The sequence below is a fragment of the Eublepharis macularius genome, chromosome 1, assembly GCF_028583425.1.
Source record: "Eublepharis macularius isolate TG4126 chromosome 1, MPM_Emac_v1.0, whole genome shotgun sequence".
NCBI lineage: Eukaryota > Metazoa > Chordata > Lepidosauria > Squamata > Eublepharidae > Eublepharis > Eublepharis macularius.
The window spans coordinates 63,376,216-63,395,261 of record NC_072790.1 but is presented as its reverse complement, the minus strand read 5'-3'; the positions used below and the strand labels follow the sequence as shown (position 1 = coordinate 63,395,261).

At 39.7% G+C, this 19,046-nt stretch overlaps 1 protein-coding gene across 5 annotated transcripts in view; it reads right to left on the bottom strand.

Moving 5' to 3' along the window:
• Positions 1-839, bottom strand: part of MLIP (muscular LMNA interacting protein) — a 106,052-nt gene extending 105,213 nt beyond the window's left edge. For 4 of the 5 annotated variants that reach the window (XM_054981514.1, XM_054981752.1, XM_054981837.1 and 1 more), the window contains exon 1: positions 468-614. In XM_054981514.1, coding sequence (XP_054837489.1) covers positions 468-533 — 66 coding nt within the window. In that variant the 5' untranslated portion in view covers positions 534-614. Of the gene's footprint in view, positions 1-467; positions 615-804 lie in introns of those variants that run through there. The other variant, XM_054981671.1, reaches the window with a different exon arrangement.
• Positions 840-19,046: the final 18,207 nt, after the last annotated feature.

Here is a 19,046-nt window from a genome sequence, read left to right as displayed (position 1 = left end):
CTTTCATACACACAAATTTTAGCCAGGATCCAATTCAGGATCCAGTCAATACATACTGTTAACAAAAGTGAAATTGACATTCTGTTCATTATTCAATATCAGATTGGCAGTAAACACAACACAACATGTTGTAAGGGTTACTGGAATCAAATTCCCCATGACATAATTATATAGGATGCATTACAAGAACATGGAATTCACTTTTTAAAAAATACTTCACAGAAATCACTAGTTTTAACAGGAGACTAAAAGTACAGAGATTTCTGTTAAATACTCTTATTCAATATCACACAGAAATATATTAGAATAATTAATTTCAGCACACTTTTATTGAACCTGTTATGCTTCAAGGTCACTGACTTGAGGAAGTATCAAAATAGTAACTGGAAACTCCTTTGCTATGCAACTGCTTCTTACTGGCCTTGACTCTAAGCTAGCCAATAATTCTGAGGTAAACTGTAACTTACCTTCTGTTTCTCCTTCCATAAAGTGCCCTTTGCTGAGGTTTCTCTCTCATGTTTTCCTAACTCCATTTCCCAGGAAGAGTAAGATTCAAGCCCCGAAAAGAAGTGTCTTACATGTTAGACACCACCACTGTTCATGCTCAAGTTGTGAGACAGAACAGTATCAGCCTGTCTGGGTGATAATTTCTTGTTAGCTAGGGTTTCCATTTATAGACTTAGAAAATTCACAAATAGAACCCGGCGGGAAGGCATGCAACTGGCTACAGATAATAAATGCCAACATAGCATCAAATACTTTAATATGTTAACATGTGTTATATCACAACAAAATTATTATTACCTGAAACTCATAGAATAAGATCTGCTGCATGAAGACATGGGAAGTACAACTGAATTTTGGAAAACAGGCTACTGTTAAGCAAATGTAGACTCATGAGTCATGACATCGCTCACATTAATCCTTGTTGTTGCTGTCATATGTGGCTGCAATCCAGAGGGGCATGCGCATATCCAAGTTTCTCTTCATTTTCCTTCTCAAAGGTGCTTCATAAGAAGGTCCTTCCCCCTCCTCCCAAGCACCTCTAAACTCTCTTGTGCTCAAAAGGTAGCTTGAGGATTTGGTATAAGTTATTGTGAAGGGAACGAAATGAAAATTTCATTCAGTTCTTGGCAGTTGTTTCCCTTTATAAACCTCATGTGTCAAATACCAAAACTGCTTTTTGAAACTGACACATTTAAACAGATTGGGAATCTTCTCTGAGTGCACCTTCTGAACAATAACCACAGAACATGTGACTCATGTGCCTTCACACATCCATCAAAATTTCAGGATCTAGAGTTGTATGGTTCCATTCCTCATCCACGGATATCTGTCTCATCGGGATTGGTCCTATGTCTGTCTGTGCCCTTATGATACTTAATTACAGTGTATACATATTAAGAAGGAACAATAAATGTTTGTTCCAGGCCCAAGTGACAGGGTGCATCTTAAGGGGGCCAGGAGCCTGGCCCCATCGAAGCTGACATTGCAGTGGGAAAGACAGGTGCAGCTGAGCAACCTGAGCGAGACGCTGCGGTGTCACCACTGCTGCCAGTCGCCAGAAGCCCTCATTGCTCAGCAAGCCAAATATGCTCTGTCCAGGCTGAACATGAGGACCCAACTGAGAGGGCTGAGGGGTGGAGCTGCCTTGTAAGGCACTTGGCTCCACCCCCAAGCAAAGGCCCAGAGGCCCAGGAAGGAGAGCAATGCTGCTTTCTCCTTCTGGGGTGGCAAAAGCGGCTCCCGGCCACAGCAGCCTTCATCTGCTCGTTGGGAGGGCCAAACTCTCTATTGCCCATACGTCCAAATAATGGCCAGATTGGAAGATATCCAAATATTACCAATTGTTATTAATTTTGCACATTCAAACAAATGTATTCGCAAATTTATATAATTTTACAATAGTATGCATTATTACAATTACATATAGAAATCTTCTTCCATTTGCTTACACCTCTAAAAATTGGTCTTGCAAATTTGTTGACTACACAAAGACCGGAAACTATCAAAGTCTTCTTGAAGCAGATACAAAGCTAATGGGGAACTCTCTCTCTCTCTCTCTCTCTCTCTCTCTCTCTCTCTCTCTCTCTCTCTCTCTCTCTCTCTCTCTCAAATATACACAGTTTTGAACAAATTCCTTTCTCAGGTGATCATCTCTGATCACTGGGCTAAACAGACTATGTAGAGGACTGAAATCTCCAAATTCTTAACTGCTACTATGAAATAGTACTTAACAGCAATATTGGAAAGCAGATACCTGCACAATTTTCTCCAACTAGGATCAAAATATATAAAAGATTGAGTGATCTGTGAATAGAACTCCTAGCTTTTAAATAGTAAGGATCAGATACTGGGGGGCCAAATGTGGATCAGGAGGACCATAGCATGTAGAGCATCATTTGCTGCCGCTACTACAATGTGCAACATTTTACTGCCCTCAGTTGAACTTCTGAGCAATTATTTGCCCAGGGAGAAGAAACAAAGGCAAACCATATGTGATAGTCTTTAAATTTTATCCACAGAGCAAATAGCATGCAGGGTGGGAAAGGGTTAAATCTCCTTCCTCTTTTTCAACATGATCCAATTTGCAGATTCTGATAGCTGCTATGTACCATTAAACATACTGTGGGAGAACCATTCACAAATTGCACAGAGTCGTCTGATTAAGTATGTCTTTTTCCTCAGTTATCCCATTAGCGGATAGTAATTTTCAGATGGTTCTTAAAAGCAAACAGTACATAAATAAGTACATTCAGACCTTTGTTCTGAAATAAGGGCAGAAAATTTGTAAACAAATGTTTAGTCAGTTAGCTTTAAGTATATGAACTGTCTTGGGGCTGAAATGCTACGACACCATACCCTACACCCCTTTTGCCTACATCCAGTTCTTTTTTATTGGCATGGTCTGGTATCCAGCAAGCTATAAAAGAATAACCTGGCGGCAGTTCATGGCTGATAGTCATGAGTCCAATATTAGCAACAGTGCTGGGAGGGGGCTCATTCCCTGGCTCAGCTATAGATTCCAAGGTTTATAACAACAACACACCCTCCGGTTGCCACACCAACTAGTGCAATGTTGCTTTGGAAGCAATTCACAGTGATGATTTGGGAAGCAGCAAGCAGTGGCCCAGCAACTCACCAAAGGGTGTTTTTTATACATGGCATTAAAAGTACCCTGAAGCCTCATATAAACTACTTGTGTGCCTATATGAACATTAATGTCCATGCCATGAAACATAGCAATGAACATGAACACAGCCGTATTTACAGAGGAGTTAGCTGTGTTAGTCTGTAGTTGCAAAATAGTAAAGAGTCCAGTAGCACCTTTAAGACTAACCAACTTTATTGTAGCATAAGCTTTTGAGAACTACAGCTCTCCTCGTCAGAGAAAGCTGTAATTCTCGAAAGCTTATGCTGCAATAAAGTAGGTTAGTCTTAAAGGTGCTACTGGACTCTTTACTATTTTACAGCTATATTTGAGTCACTGGATGCTCTAGCATGTGGAAGCAAATTATGGTTGCTATTGTAATTAAGGGCTATGTAAGAAAAGGCCCTAAACACTTGGTTAACTTTTCCTAAAATGGTCTATGGATATTTTCTGTCAGGAACAAGACCTGTATTTCTCTGTCAGATATTAGGGTCAACATGAAACCGTGGGCAGATTTTCATATTGCAGCAGCAGTGTAATGGCTGTTCTCTTTTGGCTCCATCCCATATTCCTCTTGATATACAGGATAATCAAACTACTATTGTGGGGAGAGGCTGACAAGGTAGTGTAAACACAAAGTAATGGTATCTCTCCCCAGCCCCCCATCTCTAAAACTTGGTGAATATGAAATTCACTGCAAGTGCTAAATGACGTACATTAGGGCAATAGTTTCCTAAAGTTCTTCACAGCTTTGGTCCAGCATACCTACGGGACCGCCTCCCTCCCTATGTTCCTCCATGGCAGCTTCACTCATCTGAACAGGGTCTCCTGCAGGTGCCAGGCTGCACACAGGTGAAGTCAGCAGCAGCCCATACAAGGGCTTTCTCTGTGGTGGCCCCTATCCTGTGTAATGACCTGCCTGAGGAAGTCAGAAGAGCGCCCCCCACTCTCCTGACTTTCTGTAAACAATGCAAAACTGAACTATTCAAAAAGGCTTTTTACTCAAATGGGAGGGCTGTATTGTAGGGATGGGGTCTCAGATGCTTCATTAATGAGTTGGGTATGATAGACTTCACTAATTTTGCTTTATATATTAACTGCTGGTTTAAATACGTACTCCCATGATAGGAGTACGTATTTATGTACAACCAGCACTCCATGTTGTCTAATGTTAGTCCTAGAATTGATTATGTTTTGCTCCAGTATTTTTTCTACTGTCTTGGATCCTTGCTAATGCTATGTCTTTTAAACTTGTATCTGTTTACCTTATGGTATTGTATTGAAATGTACTTGATACTGATTGTATTAACCTCATACTGTGTAATCCGCCTTGAGCCTCAGTGAGAAAGGCGGACTATAAATGATGTAAATAAATTTTTAAAAATGTGATGATGGGGGTTTAAATTGATAACAACAGATCAAGGAAAAGACCTATGGGTGTGGTTGATAAGCTCACTGAAAACGTTTAGTGTTCAGTAGCAATTTTTGAAAGGGCAATTTAGCATGAAGCATCATTCATCATCAGGAAAGGAACTGAGAATAAAACTTCTAGTATACTATACAAATCTCTGACGTGGCTATATATTTGGAGTGCTGTGTACAGTTCTGGTCACTGTATCTTTATCTGCAGTGAGCAAGTCAAGGCTGTTGTTCTTCTGAGGGCTCTGCTTTGGGCTTCCTTGTGGAGTGCAGCTAGCCACTGTTGGAACCAGAGTGCTGGGCCAAATGAACCACTGGTCTGATCCAGCATGACCACTCTCATATTCTTACGTTATTAAAAGCAGAACAAGTTTTTACATGCATACATTGGTTTCCCCAAAGTGGCATGTACACAGACTGTAAGGATTGGCGCCTTACTGATCTTTAATTTTCTCCAAGGCGGGATAAGTTGTACTGTCCACTTCATGTGGAGAAACACATAACTGAATGCTCCTCCATACAAAAATTCTGTCTGTACTGAGGACTAGATGAAGGTTTGTGGGGTCCGCTATTTGCTGCCATTTTCTGTTGAATTCTCCCCCTGCCCCAAACCCAGTTCTTTGGAATGAACTTTCAGGAGATTTTTCAAGATAATGTTATTTAGAAGGGTTTTTGATAGAGCATAATATGCAGAAATTGTGTCTGGAATTCAGGCCTTGGGTTTTTGTTTTGTTTTTATGATATTTTTGAATGCTATTTTTTATGTTTAAATTATATTATTGTTTTTCATAAGTCTTTTTGATATCTGTTACACAAGTGATACTATCACTTTTTAAAGTGATAGTAGGCGGTAGATCGATTACTTCCTATTGGTCGAGTGCTGCTATTTTATATTCTTTTAAATATTTATCCTGGACTGTTTGTTATTGTCATTTTAAATTATTTTAAAGTGTAAATTATATTGTAATGTTTTTAATTGAGTGTAATCTGCCCTAGCCGGCCTGTGCGGGGAGGGTGGAATAAAAATTGAAAACAAATAAAATAAAATACATTGAACTCCTTATCTGAAAAAAATCAATGCATAAATATTTTAATAAATACATAGAAAACAGACACAGGGATGAATTTCTGTGGGATTGTGTGTATTTATGCCGTGGCATTCTATTCAGAAATGATCCATCAAGCAAGAACTAGGCCCAAGTCAGATCAATAGTCTATCAAGTTTGTCTGATAGTGGCTGAGTCCAAAGCAGAGGTCTTTCTTGCCTTTCTAAACTAAATGAGATGGGAAATACTAGATTGAACTTGGGTCCATAGACATACAAAACACGTGCTCTGCCATTAAACTGTGATCTCTTATAGCTACAGAGAAACGGAAGTACTTCTCACATAATCAGGTAGGTGAAGGAAAGGTCAACTTGAATGTGCTCAGAGATTTTTATCTTTTTATCACTGTTCCGGACTGAAGTCTATTGAAAAATGTTCCCATGGGCATTCTGATGACACCTCCCGGGTCAAATTTAATCCTGCATATAGTTTTATGCCAGTGGAAATGAAACATTTAATTTCCTGAATTTTGCCCTCTGTTGACATAGACTCTTAGGACGAGGGGGAAGTTAATCTTGTGATGGATCACAGACCACAGCTGCAGCTGTTGCTGTCACTCTTTGGACAACACTACTTGCTCTGTAAATACATAGAGGAGGGTGACATAACAAGGAATGGGGAATAAGAAAACATTGCGTACCACATGAGATGCCTAGCATCACACTCACTCCTGAATAACAGAAGTACAAGAACTTTGAGTGCTACATGGCTTCGATATGTTTTTCAGAGAGGAACCACTTGACCATGGCTTTATGCCAGGTCTTCTCACTTGGATATGGAAATCAAAAAGTTCTGAGTACAAAATGTGTGTTTGTTACTGCTTGCTGGCTCAAAGTCAGACAAATATGAAGTCTGAGTATGCTTCAGTGCAAGATGCTTTACCAAGATGGAGGGCAGGTTGAACAGAACTTACATTCCTGGGATGGTCTCTGGGCTTTCCAGGCATGGTTAACAAGGGCAAAGTAGAACTACCACCACCAGCACCCCACACACACACACACTTAAAGGAACTGATTAGTGTTGTTCGCCTTCTTTTCTGGATAACCACGGATTTACATGGTACAGAGAACAAGCCTAAAGGAAGTCGAAAACAACAAGGTCTCAGCAAACTCATGAATTAGTGCTATTAACAAGGTGGAATATGCATCACTTTGAAATTCTTGATAATATTTTGTGCTGTTTCCATTAGGTCTTGATACTTCAAAAATAAAGGTAAATTTAATAACTTGTTTATAAATCAAGTGGTCCTGTAAAAATGGACAGAGACTAAGACCTCCTGTCCTCTCCCGAGCTTTTCCAAGAAGAATCATCAAAAATCAACTGAAATCACTTGAATGGGTTAGCCTCAGAAGCCAAGAATCCAGCAAAAATTTTCAGCAGCATGAGAGAAGTCTGTGTCTGTACAGCATTCGGCTGTGATAACTTTTGTCCATCCCCACACACTATTTTTGTTGAGGGAGTGGTAGATAATCCGTATATCATCCAACACCTTCTCCTATGCTTTCTATTTCCCTAGTTTTCCATCTTCAAGGTCCGCATAAGGTCCCAAGTTTGTAAGCAGATTCTTGGGTTTATAGTACAAACCCAAGGAGACTAAAATTTTGTGAAATAAGTTGCTGTGTGTGTGTTTGTGCATGCGCACACATGTGTGTGCAAGTGTGTGTGAGAGAGAATGAATTAAATATTTTATAGGAAAAAATACTGCTCAGACTGTCTGCTAAAATTTTGCTTTCTGAATGAAATTAGAAAATGATAGCATTAACACATTATCCCGCAATTGTGTGGTCTTTGAATTAATGAAAACTAGCTGAGTTCTCATTTACTTGATCACTTAGCAGGTGAAGCAGTCATTTATATATATATATAGAGAGAGAGAGAGAGAAAGAGATTGAAATGCAAACAGAAGGAGATATCGGGAGTCGGACATTAGAAGTTCTTACAGGTTTTTGTTTTTTTTAAGGATTTGGATTAAAGAAAATCCGTACAATCTTCAAGACTGATTTGCCAACAGAAAAACTATACTGTTCCAAAACTAGGTGGGCACTGAGCATAAAAAAATGCTAGCATACCCCCATAGGTCACTTACAGCCGCCTGAAGTAAAGGAATATTTCCATAATAGCTGGCACTGGCACTACTTGTGTCAGTCAAGGGTTTTCCATAAGCACGAATCTGTTCAGTTCCATCAACATCTTGTGGACTTTAGCTATATTCAGGAAATTAAGGGTCTGTTATTAACATCCTGTGCCTAGGTTTCAAGATACTGATTTACATAAAATATTTATAATATATCTTTGTCCCAAGCAAATGGAAATCAAAGTGGGAATGGAATGCAGACGAATTCATCTTTAAAACATATACATGCCAAGTGTATGTAGTCCTAGGCCTTTCTCTCAACTTTCAAAAAATTGAAGTGAATTAGGCTTTTAAATATTGTGATTTTTAAGCCTCTTTTCTTCAAGCTACCTGGAATGCACACTGAAGTCAACCCACCCAGAAGGGGATAGGAAATGAAACTAGTTGCACGGAGTAGTGGATCTAAAAGAGTCTGGGGGGATTGTTAGAAGTTTGCTATGCTCAGATAGTGTTTGAGATTTTTCTATTGGATCAGCATCTACTGTGCACTTGCCATTCTTAAATTGTATCTTGACTTCCCACATCTATAAATTAGCATATTGTTAAAAATGTCAATTTGTCTCTCCCCTCCAAAAGGAAATTGGCCCTGCAAAACCTGGCCTGAATTTATAGCAGCTCAATAAAGGAGGCACAAGAATGTCCTGAAGAGATTCTCAGTAAAATTCCACTATGAAAAAATTGCAAGCAGTCTACTAAAATATGGAAGTAACTGGTTCCTTGATTTTTGGAGTGGGTTCTGATCTCTATTTGCCTCCCAAGAAAGTACCAGTTATTGATTTAACTGAAAAATAATATTTTATTCAGATAAAAACTTACCATAAAAAGTAACATTCAAACCAAAGAAACGCATTTGGTTCAGGTATATTAGTTGGTCTTATACAGAAAATAGGAACATGAGGTAAAATGACACTCCACCAACCTTTAAATTATATTGTCTTTTCCCCCTTCTGATAACGATAATATATTCTCTGCATGACAGCAATGATCTTATTAAAATGTACTTTAAAAGTGAATTTCCGTCTCTCTTCATTGGTACCTTTGGCAAAAGTAATTGTTTGTAAGTGGCTGTACTTTGGCTTCAGAAATCACAGCCCAAGTAAAGTTCGGGGGAAATAGATTGGAGCACTGATAGATTCTTGTCAGTCAAAATTCAACTCGTATTACTTTAAACTTTTAATAAGGCAGTGCAGATAATGTACCACATTCATAGTAGCAAAGACTACCATAAAGCCTTTTTTCCCTAAAAGGAATACTTTATTAAGGAGGGTAAAAAGCATGGTTCAAACAGTCTGAATAGAAATGGCTTTCAGTATTGTCTGTTTCTTCAGGCTCAGAGTCATCAAGGTCTTGTGCTAACTGGTCAGCATCTTCATCTGAAGTAGACGGGCGTGTCAAGATGATGCGAGGTATCTGAAGCACCACAAAAGAATACAAAGAGAGGGGGGAAGTTAATTGCAGCAGAGAAATGCAAAAGTAAAGCAGAAACAAATGTGCTCACAAAAGCTCTTTCAATGTCAAATACTCTCAAGTATTCTCTGAATACTTGAATATTCAGTATTTTATATCTCACATTAGTCTGGGGCTCCATGTTTGGTTTCTCTACCGAACAAACTCCCACACATTTTACTTCTGCTTCCATCAGTTTCCTTTCTATCCTTTTTACCATCAAATATAATGCCAATGGAATGCTCAATACTGTAAAGCCAATATCCAGTCCCCCCCCCCCTCACCCAACTGGTATTACTTTTCTTTTTGCTGGAAGTCATCCATACTCTTAAGTGTGCATGTGTGTGAGTGTTAGCATTTATGCATGAGTTAAGATCTCACACTTTCTAAGCAGTTCTTGGTAGCACATTTTTATTCCAGTCTTCCAAGAAGGATCTCAGGGCACTGTACACAGTTTTGCCCTCTTAATCACACAATAACCCTGACCACGATCATGGATGCATGGAGATTTGAACCTGGCTGTCCCAAATTTTACTCCAGGATATTAAATGTCTCACTCGATGGCTCCTGTCTGTACTTGCATTTTGACAAAATTATCTTGTCATACAGAGATTCTGACTTACCAATTTTCACAAGGAAAAGGTCAGGGAGCCTTTACAGTTTTTTACAGAGGCAATATACTTTTGTGAGACTGGTTAGAAAATGTAGGAGATTACCCTATTCCGAAGTAGCAAATTACAAAGTAGGCAAAAAAGAAAGAGATATTTAATAATCTCAATTTAAAGTAAAATTCTAGGGAACAGCAGGTTCTTCTGACTCAACAGTAGTATTTCACATTGGTTGCTAATAGGTCAATCCAAAAAGAGGGAAGGTCTCTCTTGGAAACTACTGGCATTTGCAAGGCAATAATAATAATAATATAACATTTGATTTATATACCACCTTTCAGGACAACTTAATGCCCACTCAGAGCGGTTTATGAAGTGCATTATTATTACTATTATTAAACATCAAAGATGATTGATCATTCTTGTTAACCTTAAGTGTTTACTAGTAAACGATGCACAAATCTAAACTTTCATTAGTCAAAAGAAACCAGTTTTAAAAAAATAAGATTCCCAGTACTTGTCAACATGATTGTTTCATCAGGCTTGTTTTAAGTATATACTAGTAAATAATTACTGGTGTTGTCTGGTTACTCTGCAAACATAATCCTCCCCTCCCCCCCTCTTCCACAGTGCCAGGATTATGCACCGGCCTATGCTGCTGAGGAGTACAGGGACAGTCCTCCGCCTTCACCAGGTGCAAGAGTTGGGGGTCTTCCACTGGTAAATGTCCTCCCAAACTACCCTTCCTTCCATACAGAGGGAGTTATCTGATCATAACCTTTCTTGATGTTTTTGTAATGTTTAATACACGTCTACTAAAATGTAAAGGACAGTCCAACAATTGCAACAATCATGCATTCTAATTTATTCCAGCCTATTAATATGAAGCAAAATTGTGGTGTTGTTTTCTGTGTTTGGCTACAGTGGTAAATGCTGAAGCAAGAATGTGTCTAAAACGTTGTGCATGGTAATGTATATACCTAAATAATTCTATAAATGAGTCTGAGCATATTTCTGGAGGATATCCATCTTCCAGTTTATAAAATAGCTTTACCTTCCATGAGTTTCTAACTTGCTTTAGAAAAAAGAAGAGAGAACAAATTGTTCCCTAGTGGCTAGCACTCTTTAGCTCTCAAAGCCTGAGGATGGTAAAATTCAGGGTAACACTGACCTCTGCTGGGTTTTTTAAAAATCAACACAAAAATCTGACAGTTTAAAAGGCAACTGCCAAGAGAGAAAAAGAATTACAAATAAAGACATGACTATATTTTTAAAATTTAATGTTCAAAACACCATTGCTTTTAATGCATCACCAATTTTGCTTTCCATAATTACATACTGTTATAATGTGATTTGCTGTCTGGAAAGAGCCACTTTTAGATGATGTTAGAGGACCAGAATCAGGTGTGCTGGGTTCTGAAATAAAGGCAGCCTGTAAAAAATGATAAAAAAAATGAAGTAGTTAATTTTAACTTTGCAGGTCTTGGTTGTTTCCATACACCCTTAAAGGGACAGCACACTACTGGAATGCTGGTGACATCTCCGTTTGCAAAATGGATGCAGGCTGTTTGGCTTCTGTTTTTTCGGCGCCTTTTCTGGGACCACAGAAAGTGCATTCCCCAAAAAGGTGCCGAAAAAACGGAAGCCAGACTGCCTGCAAGAGTTTTGCAAATGGAAACATCTGGATTCATAAGGGAAAGCTGCCAGCGTTCAGTGAGTGGGCTGCCCCTTTAAGGGTGTATGGAAACGTCCCTTGTTAAACAAACAAGCAGATATGCAGTCATATCTTTCCCTCTGTGAGTAGAGATACAATTAGAAAACAACAGATTGGCTCTATCTAGCTTTTTTGACGCAATCCCACCCCTTCCCTCCTCCCATACAACTTTTGTGTGTGCAGATTCCACATTCCCTGGCATAGCCATTTTTGTGGTCAGAGGGCTCTTTGTCACCACCAGAAAATCACAGTGGTTAGAGCAAAAAGTTGCCAGATGGAAAAGGGTTCAGGGCACTTTTCTCTCCTTCCTATCTAGGGTTACCAACCTCCACGTAGTGGCTGGAGATCTCCCGGAATTACAACTGGTCTCCAGGCCACAGAGATCAGTTCACCTGGAGAAAATGGCTACTTTGGGGGTGAGCTCTATGGAATTATGCCATACCAAGGTCCTTTCCCTCCCCAAACCCCTTTCTCCAGGTTTCACCCTCAAGATCTCCAGGAATTTCCCAACTTGGAGCTGGCAACCCTATTCCTATCTCAGTTCTGTAAATGTGCAAGGAAGAGACATAAGTGGATTCACTTTATGGTCAGTTTGGGCTTAGGGACAGTGAGCCTTGATCCAGTGCTTCTTGTAACAGTGCCCTTTATGTTCTGAGGCCAGCCACAAGTTTGGTTGTTGAACTTGAAGACGTTTTTAAAAAACATATTAATTAAAGGAAAGAGGTAATGACACTAGGACTCTTCTGGATCAACTTAAGACAGGTGGTAATATTGTCAGAATGCCTTTTGGACACCAGTGTGGACTACTGAATATGCAGTTAGATACCTTCTGTTAAATCAGACTAATGGTCCATCTAACCAGGAAGTCATGTTCAGTTCTGCTACCTAAAAGCTTTAACTGAAGATGCCACAAGAAGAACTTGAATAAGCAACACATAAGCTCTATTATTAGGCTAGAGCTCCCTTCCTTAGATAGGTTTACTAATTTAGATAAGTTTACAGATTTATCATGCTTTGGAAGTACACTAAATCTCTGCCTTCACATTGCTTCTTCTCAGAGACCTTCTCGTGGAGATAATGAGCTTGCATTTATATGCAAGACTAAAGCCTTAATCAGAAAAAGATCGTTATACTTGTCCCTGCGAAATCAACAGCTATTCACAGCTATTTTGTCCAATTGATTTCAATGGAACTGAAGCATGATTAACTTTCTCCAGGCTGGGACTAGTGATGACATCTTAAATGTCAGCTGCTTTTTGAAAAAGTAGTTTTTAAAAAATCCCAAGTGTCTTCAAGGTGCAGTCTAACCAGTTTTCAATATTTAAATCATATTCCTGCTGCTGAACACATCCCCAAGCTATACAAATAAGAATAAATGTGCTATGATATATCATATATATTGTCTGAAAATGTTTTATACTGTTTAGCAAAATCCAGGGGTTAAATGGTATGTCATAGCTTCTATACATTAAAGGGAAATTTTAATTTGGGGGATATAAGTAAGATATAGGGATTTGGATCCAATCAGCCATCAACAAAAAGTGCTTATAGATGTGGATTTCCCCCCATGTGCAATGCTTTGCCATGTAAATATTTTTGTGTGTTGTATTCTGCTATTTAAGGTGGTTTTTTAAAGCTATGTTACTATTGTTTAAAATGCAGGCCTCTAAAGAAAGGAGAGGGGCTATATGGGTAAATGAAGCATGCTGTGTTTAGATGGTAGCAGTGCCCTGCCGTATGGGGAGTAGAGATCTGCAAGTTTTAGAGAAGTGTTGTGAGGAAAATAGTGCAGTCTGTGTTTTCTTTTCTTTGTGGTTAATATTAGCCTGAGTGGCAATTGGGGGGAAATAAGTCTTTGTGGCTGATTCCTTTTAGAAACATTTGAAGGTCTGTATTCATCCTGAAGCCATTATGCTTATTAACTACTCCAAAGCCAATGTGCTTAGGAATTACCCTGAAATAATTATGCATATGTTCTTATAATAACTCTATTTTTGTTTAAGTAAAATGTCTATTTCATCTAATATAAAGGATCTGCTTTTACCTCAAAGCTACCCTCTGCGCTGAATGGATGGTCATTCTACTAAATATGACTAAGCCATCCTAATCTCTGGGTTAAACTGAGAAATCTAAGGCAAAAACCTTTGGTGACAGCAAAATCCATTTTTGGAACACTAAGAAAGACAGAGAGGCAGCATAATCCAGGCCATTTCAGAGCCTTATACCAAAGTACCATTATAAGAGCTATATTCCACAGGATACATAAAGAGAGCAGAATACCACACCATGTTTTCCTTTCCACGGTCCCTTCTAATACCCAAAATGATGTTTTCAGGAATTGCAGGACCAATGTGGATAAAAGGCACATGGGGGAGGGGTGCAGTGAGGTGGGAGAAGGGGCATCATCCAGTGATGGTTGGAAGGTTCCAAGCCAGAAATTGCAGTTTTCTTCGGGCAGCTTTAAAGCAAAATAATATCCATCGAAAGAGTCGCCACAGAAGCTGTAGCAACAGTCCTTCAGAATGGATTAGCACCTCAAATGCAATGCTGGAAGAACAACAAGCCATAGCTAAAACTACTCTTATTACTCAGAAGGTTGTCTCTGACAATGTTCTTCCAGTGTCAAGGAGAAGTGGCTGTACAGCCATGATGACACATCGGGAAGCTTTTGGCAATCCACTTACCTGTCTTGGAGGGTAGATGGATATGTTCAGGTTCAAAGAACAATATGAAACAAAAGACTATACCTCCAACGTGATCTGCAAAGTACCCCAGCCAAACCCAAATATTTTGTGTGTGAACAGATATGGCAAAGAGATTGCCTCTAATGAGACAGAAGCCAATTATTTGGATTGTTTACATAAAAATTAAACCATACTCTCAGGTCAAAACCATGCAACAAGTTAACTGATTACACTGTCTTTGGGAAGGAGATAACGAGATTTCAGAGTCTGAGTATAAGCATTCATCTATGACACAATGGCAAAAACATTGGCCCAAACAGGAAGAAACAAGTATTAAAAAGGGGCAGTTGGGACAGAACGTGTTTGCATTAGTGTACAAGCATCAAACAGAGTCCCAGTGAATTTAGGTAGAAAATGATACAGTGTTGGTTCCAACAATCCATCAGCAAAAGGCACAATGGTCACAGATCTTTCTTATATCCCCCTCCCCAGATCAACCTTTTCCAACTCTGGAAAAGTTTATTCTGGAAGTCACAGGACCCACATGGACTAACCATCACCATGTGGAAGCAGCAGAGGGAGAGGGAAGGGGACACCATCTCTCTTTCTGACTTGGAGTTTTTCCTCTTCCCTCTCCCTGCTGTGGCCTGCAGACCTTCATGGTGGTTGTTAGTTCATATAGGTCCCCAACTCCCAGAATAACCTGAGTGGGATCCTTAACTCCAGGAATATTGTCCTAGGTCAGAAAGGGCTGCTGTGACTGTGGGAAAGGTCTATAATCGCAGCAGTCACACATCATAGCATCAAATAGAAATTATATTTCTGTTATATAGCTTTTGAGAGACAGTCACACTGTTGTTTTTTTAAAAAAAAACCCTGTTAGTTACCTCACAAAATGTGACTACTCATTAAATTTGAGGGTCAGTACAAGAGAAGCTTTTGCTCTTTCTGAGTCTCACCACACGAGACAAAATACACTCGAATTACATGGGTAATTTGAGTGTATTTTGTAATTCGAGTGTATTTGAGTGTAATTCGAGTGCATTTTGTCTCATGTGGTTTGACCCTCAGTTACAGCATCACTAGTAGGTCCCAAACTGCCAGTGACAGAACAGCTTCAGCTTCACTGAACTATTTGGGCATCTCAGAAAAATGAGTATTCATTGGTTAATGTGTAAGTAATGAAATGCACCCCCATCATTTTCTTCATATGGAGATGAGCCCTTTCTACCAGCAAAACAAGTACAAAGACTCCTCATTTGACTGCACACAGTAATGATTATAGGAAAGAATTACAGTTGATATTGAATGGCCAGTTGAAAACAAATACAACACTTTATTCGCATCACTAGACAAGCAACTGCCAGTGAAAACCATGGGGGGAGAACCATGCATAACTCTTTAGTTCAAAATGAATGGAATACTCACAGTCACTGTGCTGTAGTATAATTACCTACGTAAACCTATGTTCATGGAATAAAGTTGGGAAATAGTTCTTTTATTGTTATACTGTTTCAAATGTTCTTCCCGTGAGAATATTTTAGAGATAGTAATTATCTTCCAAGAAAAGTAAATGAACTTAGCAATTTTTGTAAAATGGGAAGAGAAAGGAGGAGTGGAAGGAAGAATGGAAGCATTCAAAGCTTCATGGCCAATCAGTGTAGTAGATTGAATGTAATGTTTACTAAAATTTCAGTATTTGGGTTATTCTGATTCAAGCTAGTATGCCTTTAGTTCAAGAAAACATGCTTTGTTTACAGAAAAGCAAAGGAATTCGGACATAATATTTCATCTGCAGCAACCTACCATCATCTGTATTTAAATTCCCTAAGCACAGGCCCTGGAAAGTTAAACAAAATGTACCACCACTGGATTATTGAATACTCTCTCTCTCTCTCTCTCTCTCTCTCTCTCACACACACACACACACACACACACACACACACACACACACACTTATTCTTATGGCATGTTATTCAATAATTCCATTGATAATAGAGAAACTGGAACCAGAGGTGTCATTTTGGAAGATGAAGACAAAAGCTAAGGATGTGTGACTTTCACAGAAGCACCAATATTTCCAATCCGTTTACTGGTTCCATGTACTGTGGAACTATTGTTCTAAATAATTGTGGGCTTATACATAAGTATACATGTCAATGGTGCCAATCCCTGTTGGTAAAGCAAAAGGGTGACTGCTTGACTTAGGGTTGCCAACCTCCAGGTGGGGTCTGGCGATCTCCCAGAACTACAAATGATTTTCTGATTACGAAGATCAGTTCTCTTGGAGAAAATGACTGCTTTTGAAAGCTGACTTTATAGCATTATACCCTACTGAGGTCTCTCCCCTTCTTAAACCCAGGCTGCCCCCCAATATTCAGGAATTTCCCAACCCAGAAGTGGCAACCCTAGCTTTACTGGTCTTGATAACATTGCTATAATTATAGGGAAGGCCAATAACACAATGGTTGCCCAATGTGTCAATTTTTGGCATCTCCATTTAAAGATCTCATGGAGCGGTTTTTAGGAAAGGCACTTCTCTATCTAAACACTGGGAAAGCAGCTGCAAGTCAAAGCAGTCAGTGCTGATCTAGATGGACCAATGGTCTGATTTTGTGTAAGGCAGCTTTCCTACGTTCATAACAAATTTCAGCACCAGTTGCCACAACACATGTTCTTCAAATACAGCCAGTTTTTTTCCAGCAGGTTAATAATTTAATATTTCTAAAAGTAGAGCTTCAAATCTTAGAGAACTACCCTCAATACCAAACTCTCTCTCCCTTCCTTCTCTCCCACCCTCATGAGCCTCTGGCAGAAATGCAATCTAAATATTCACCAAACACTCATGTAAAAGAATACCGTTTCATAATGAAATAAAGCAGGCTTTAACTTTTTAATGTATTTCTTTACCAAGACAAGATGCTTTTAATTGTTGTTTTAGCTTTATCCTTAAGGCAATGACTTCTTGCATGGTTTTTTACAATGACCTTTAATGGTTTACAATATGTCTGTTTTATAGACTCAACAAATGTAACCGATTACTGTATGGCTTTACAAGTCGCACATTCTGCGAAAAGTAACCTATTCATAGTACGTTTTTCCTCAACTCATTTTTACTCAGATAAGCTGAATATTACTTGCATGCTATGACCACAAAGCTATTCCCCCAACGTGTTCCTTCTAGGGCTTGTCATCCTGCAATACTGAGGCCACGTTCCTCCAAAATAGATAAAAAGCAAAGAACCACCATCAGCCTGGCATAGTCTAGTCTGGGAGACTCCAGTTAAGCACTCCACCCCCACTCCCCCATGCTGCCCCATGTGAAATCAAGGTCCTAGACTGGTATTGTAGTTGAGGATGGCATTAAGGGATCCTTGGAAGTTGTGCATAAGGACACTGGTCCTTGCAGTATGCATGGAGACAACGCCATCCAAGCAAAACCATACTGAGAAAGAGAGAGAACAGGTTCTTGTAAAAACATCTTTCTAACTCATGAGGGCCTATACGTTACAAACTCCGTATCACAGACAAATAGATTGTCAGATATGTGCCTGGACTCAATGCTGGGAGCTCAGTTACGAGGTGCATAGGGAGAGAAGGCTTAAGTTTCCCCCAGGACAAGTTTCCTGGCCTGTGATGGGTGCAAGGAGACACAAATGCCCCACTGAGGAACTTATATGTAGTCATTAGTACAAGTTAAGTTTCCTAACGGCAGCAAATCGCAGGTCCCTAGAAGGCATTTCAGGTTGGATAAACAATACAAGGGGAAGGCCTTAAGCCCCCTACTCCTGTGTGCTAAAGTCTGGAGTAGGATCAGGCCCTGGTGTGCATGGAACTCTAGGCACACGTCTGATCTAAAGTCCTTGTAGCAGCTATGAGACCTTTGTAATGTGTTCTTGCACTATTTGTCTTTAGCTTTCTAATTACATTCCTGTATGCATGTTTTGCCTTTGGCTTCAGGAAGGGGGCAATAATACCACAATAACACCATAAAGTCCATCTCAGAGATGAGACTTCCAACTGCTACCAATTTAAAATGCCACTCTGGGTCTTAGACACAGGAACAGAAACTGGGTAGGGTGGCCATCTTAGCAGGAAAAAAACTGTCTAGACCTATGCCTGGGCCTTCAGAAGCAAAGTGTGTGGGGAGATGCGGATGACAACATTAATCTGTGTTGTAGACTTCCGGTTTGGGATCCATGGAGGTCTAACGCAGCTCTAATCGTGGAGCTGACCAGGCTGCCATTTAAGCGGCCGGCGGGGCAAAACAAAGTCTGTGGCCAACTGTTCTCAGGCGGAGAACAGGCATAAAACGCTCAAGCACCTCAGGGTGCGTTGATCTCGGGCGAGGGGGGGTCCTACGCAACGGATCCTCTCCCGACCCTTGAGGTCCCACCCTAAAACAGGTCGGCTATAATCTCTGTGGCAGTCCTGGTGCCAATGCGGTTGGCATAAGACCTACATGCCCAAGCTTCAACAGGGGAAAGAAGAGTGGATGGGAATCTAAGATTGAAACAGCGATTACAACCCAAGGAAAGTGAATGAGAAGGTAAAGATCACTATCTCTTGAAACGGGACAGATTACTTAAAGTAAAGAAGAATTAAAGTAGACTTTTAAACTGCAACAGTCTCAGTATACGGAGGGGAGGACCCGGCAAGAATTATATTAGAAAAAGGACTAAGTTAAACGAAGTTATTAAAGAAATTGGACTATTGTTTTGAATACCTGTGGCTATAAGGAGATATCAGGCTGTGAGAAAGTTTTACCATCGCGAGAACTGCTG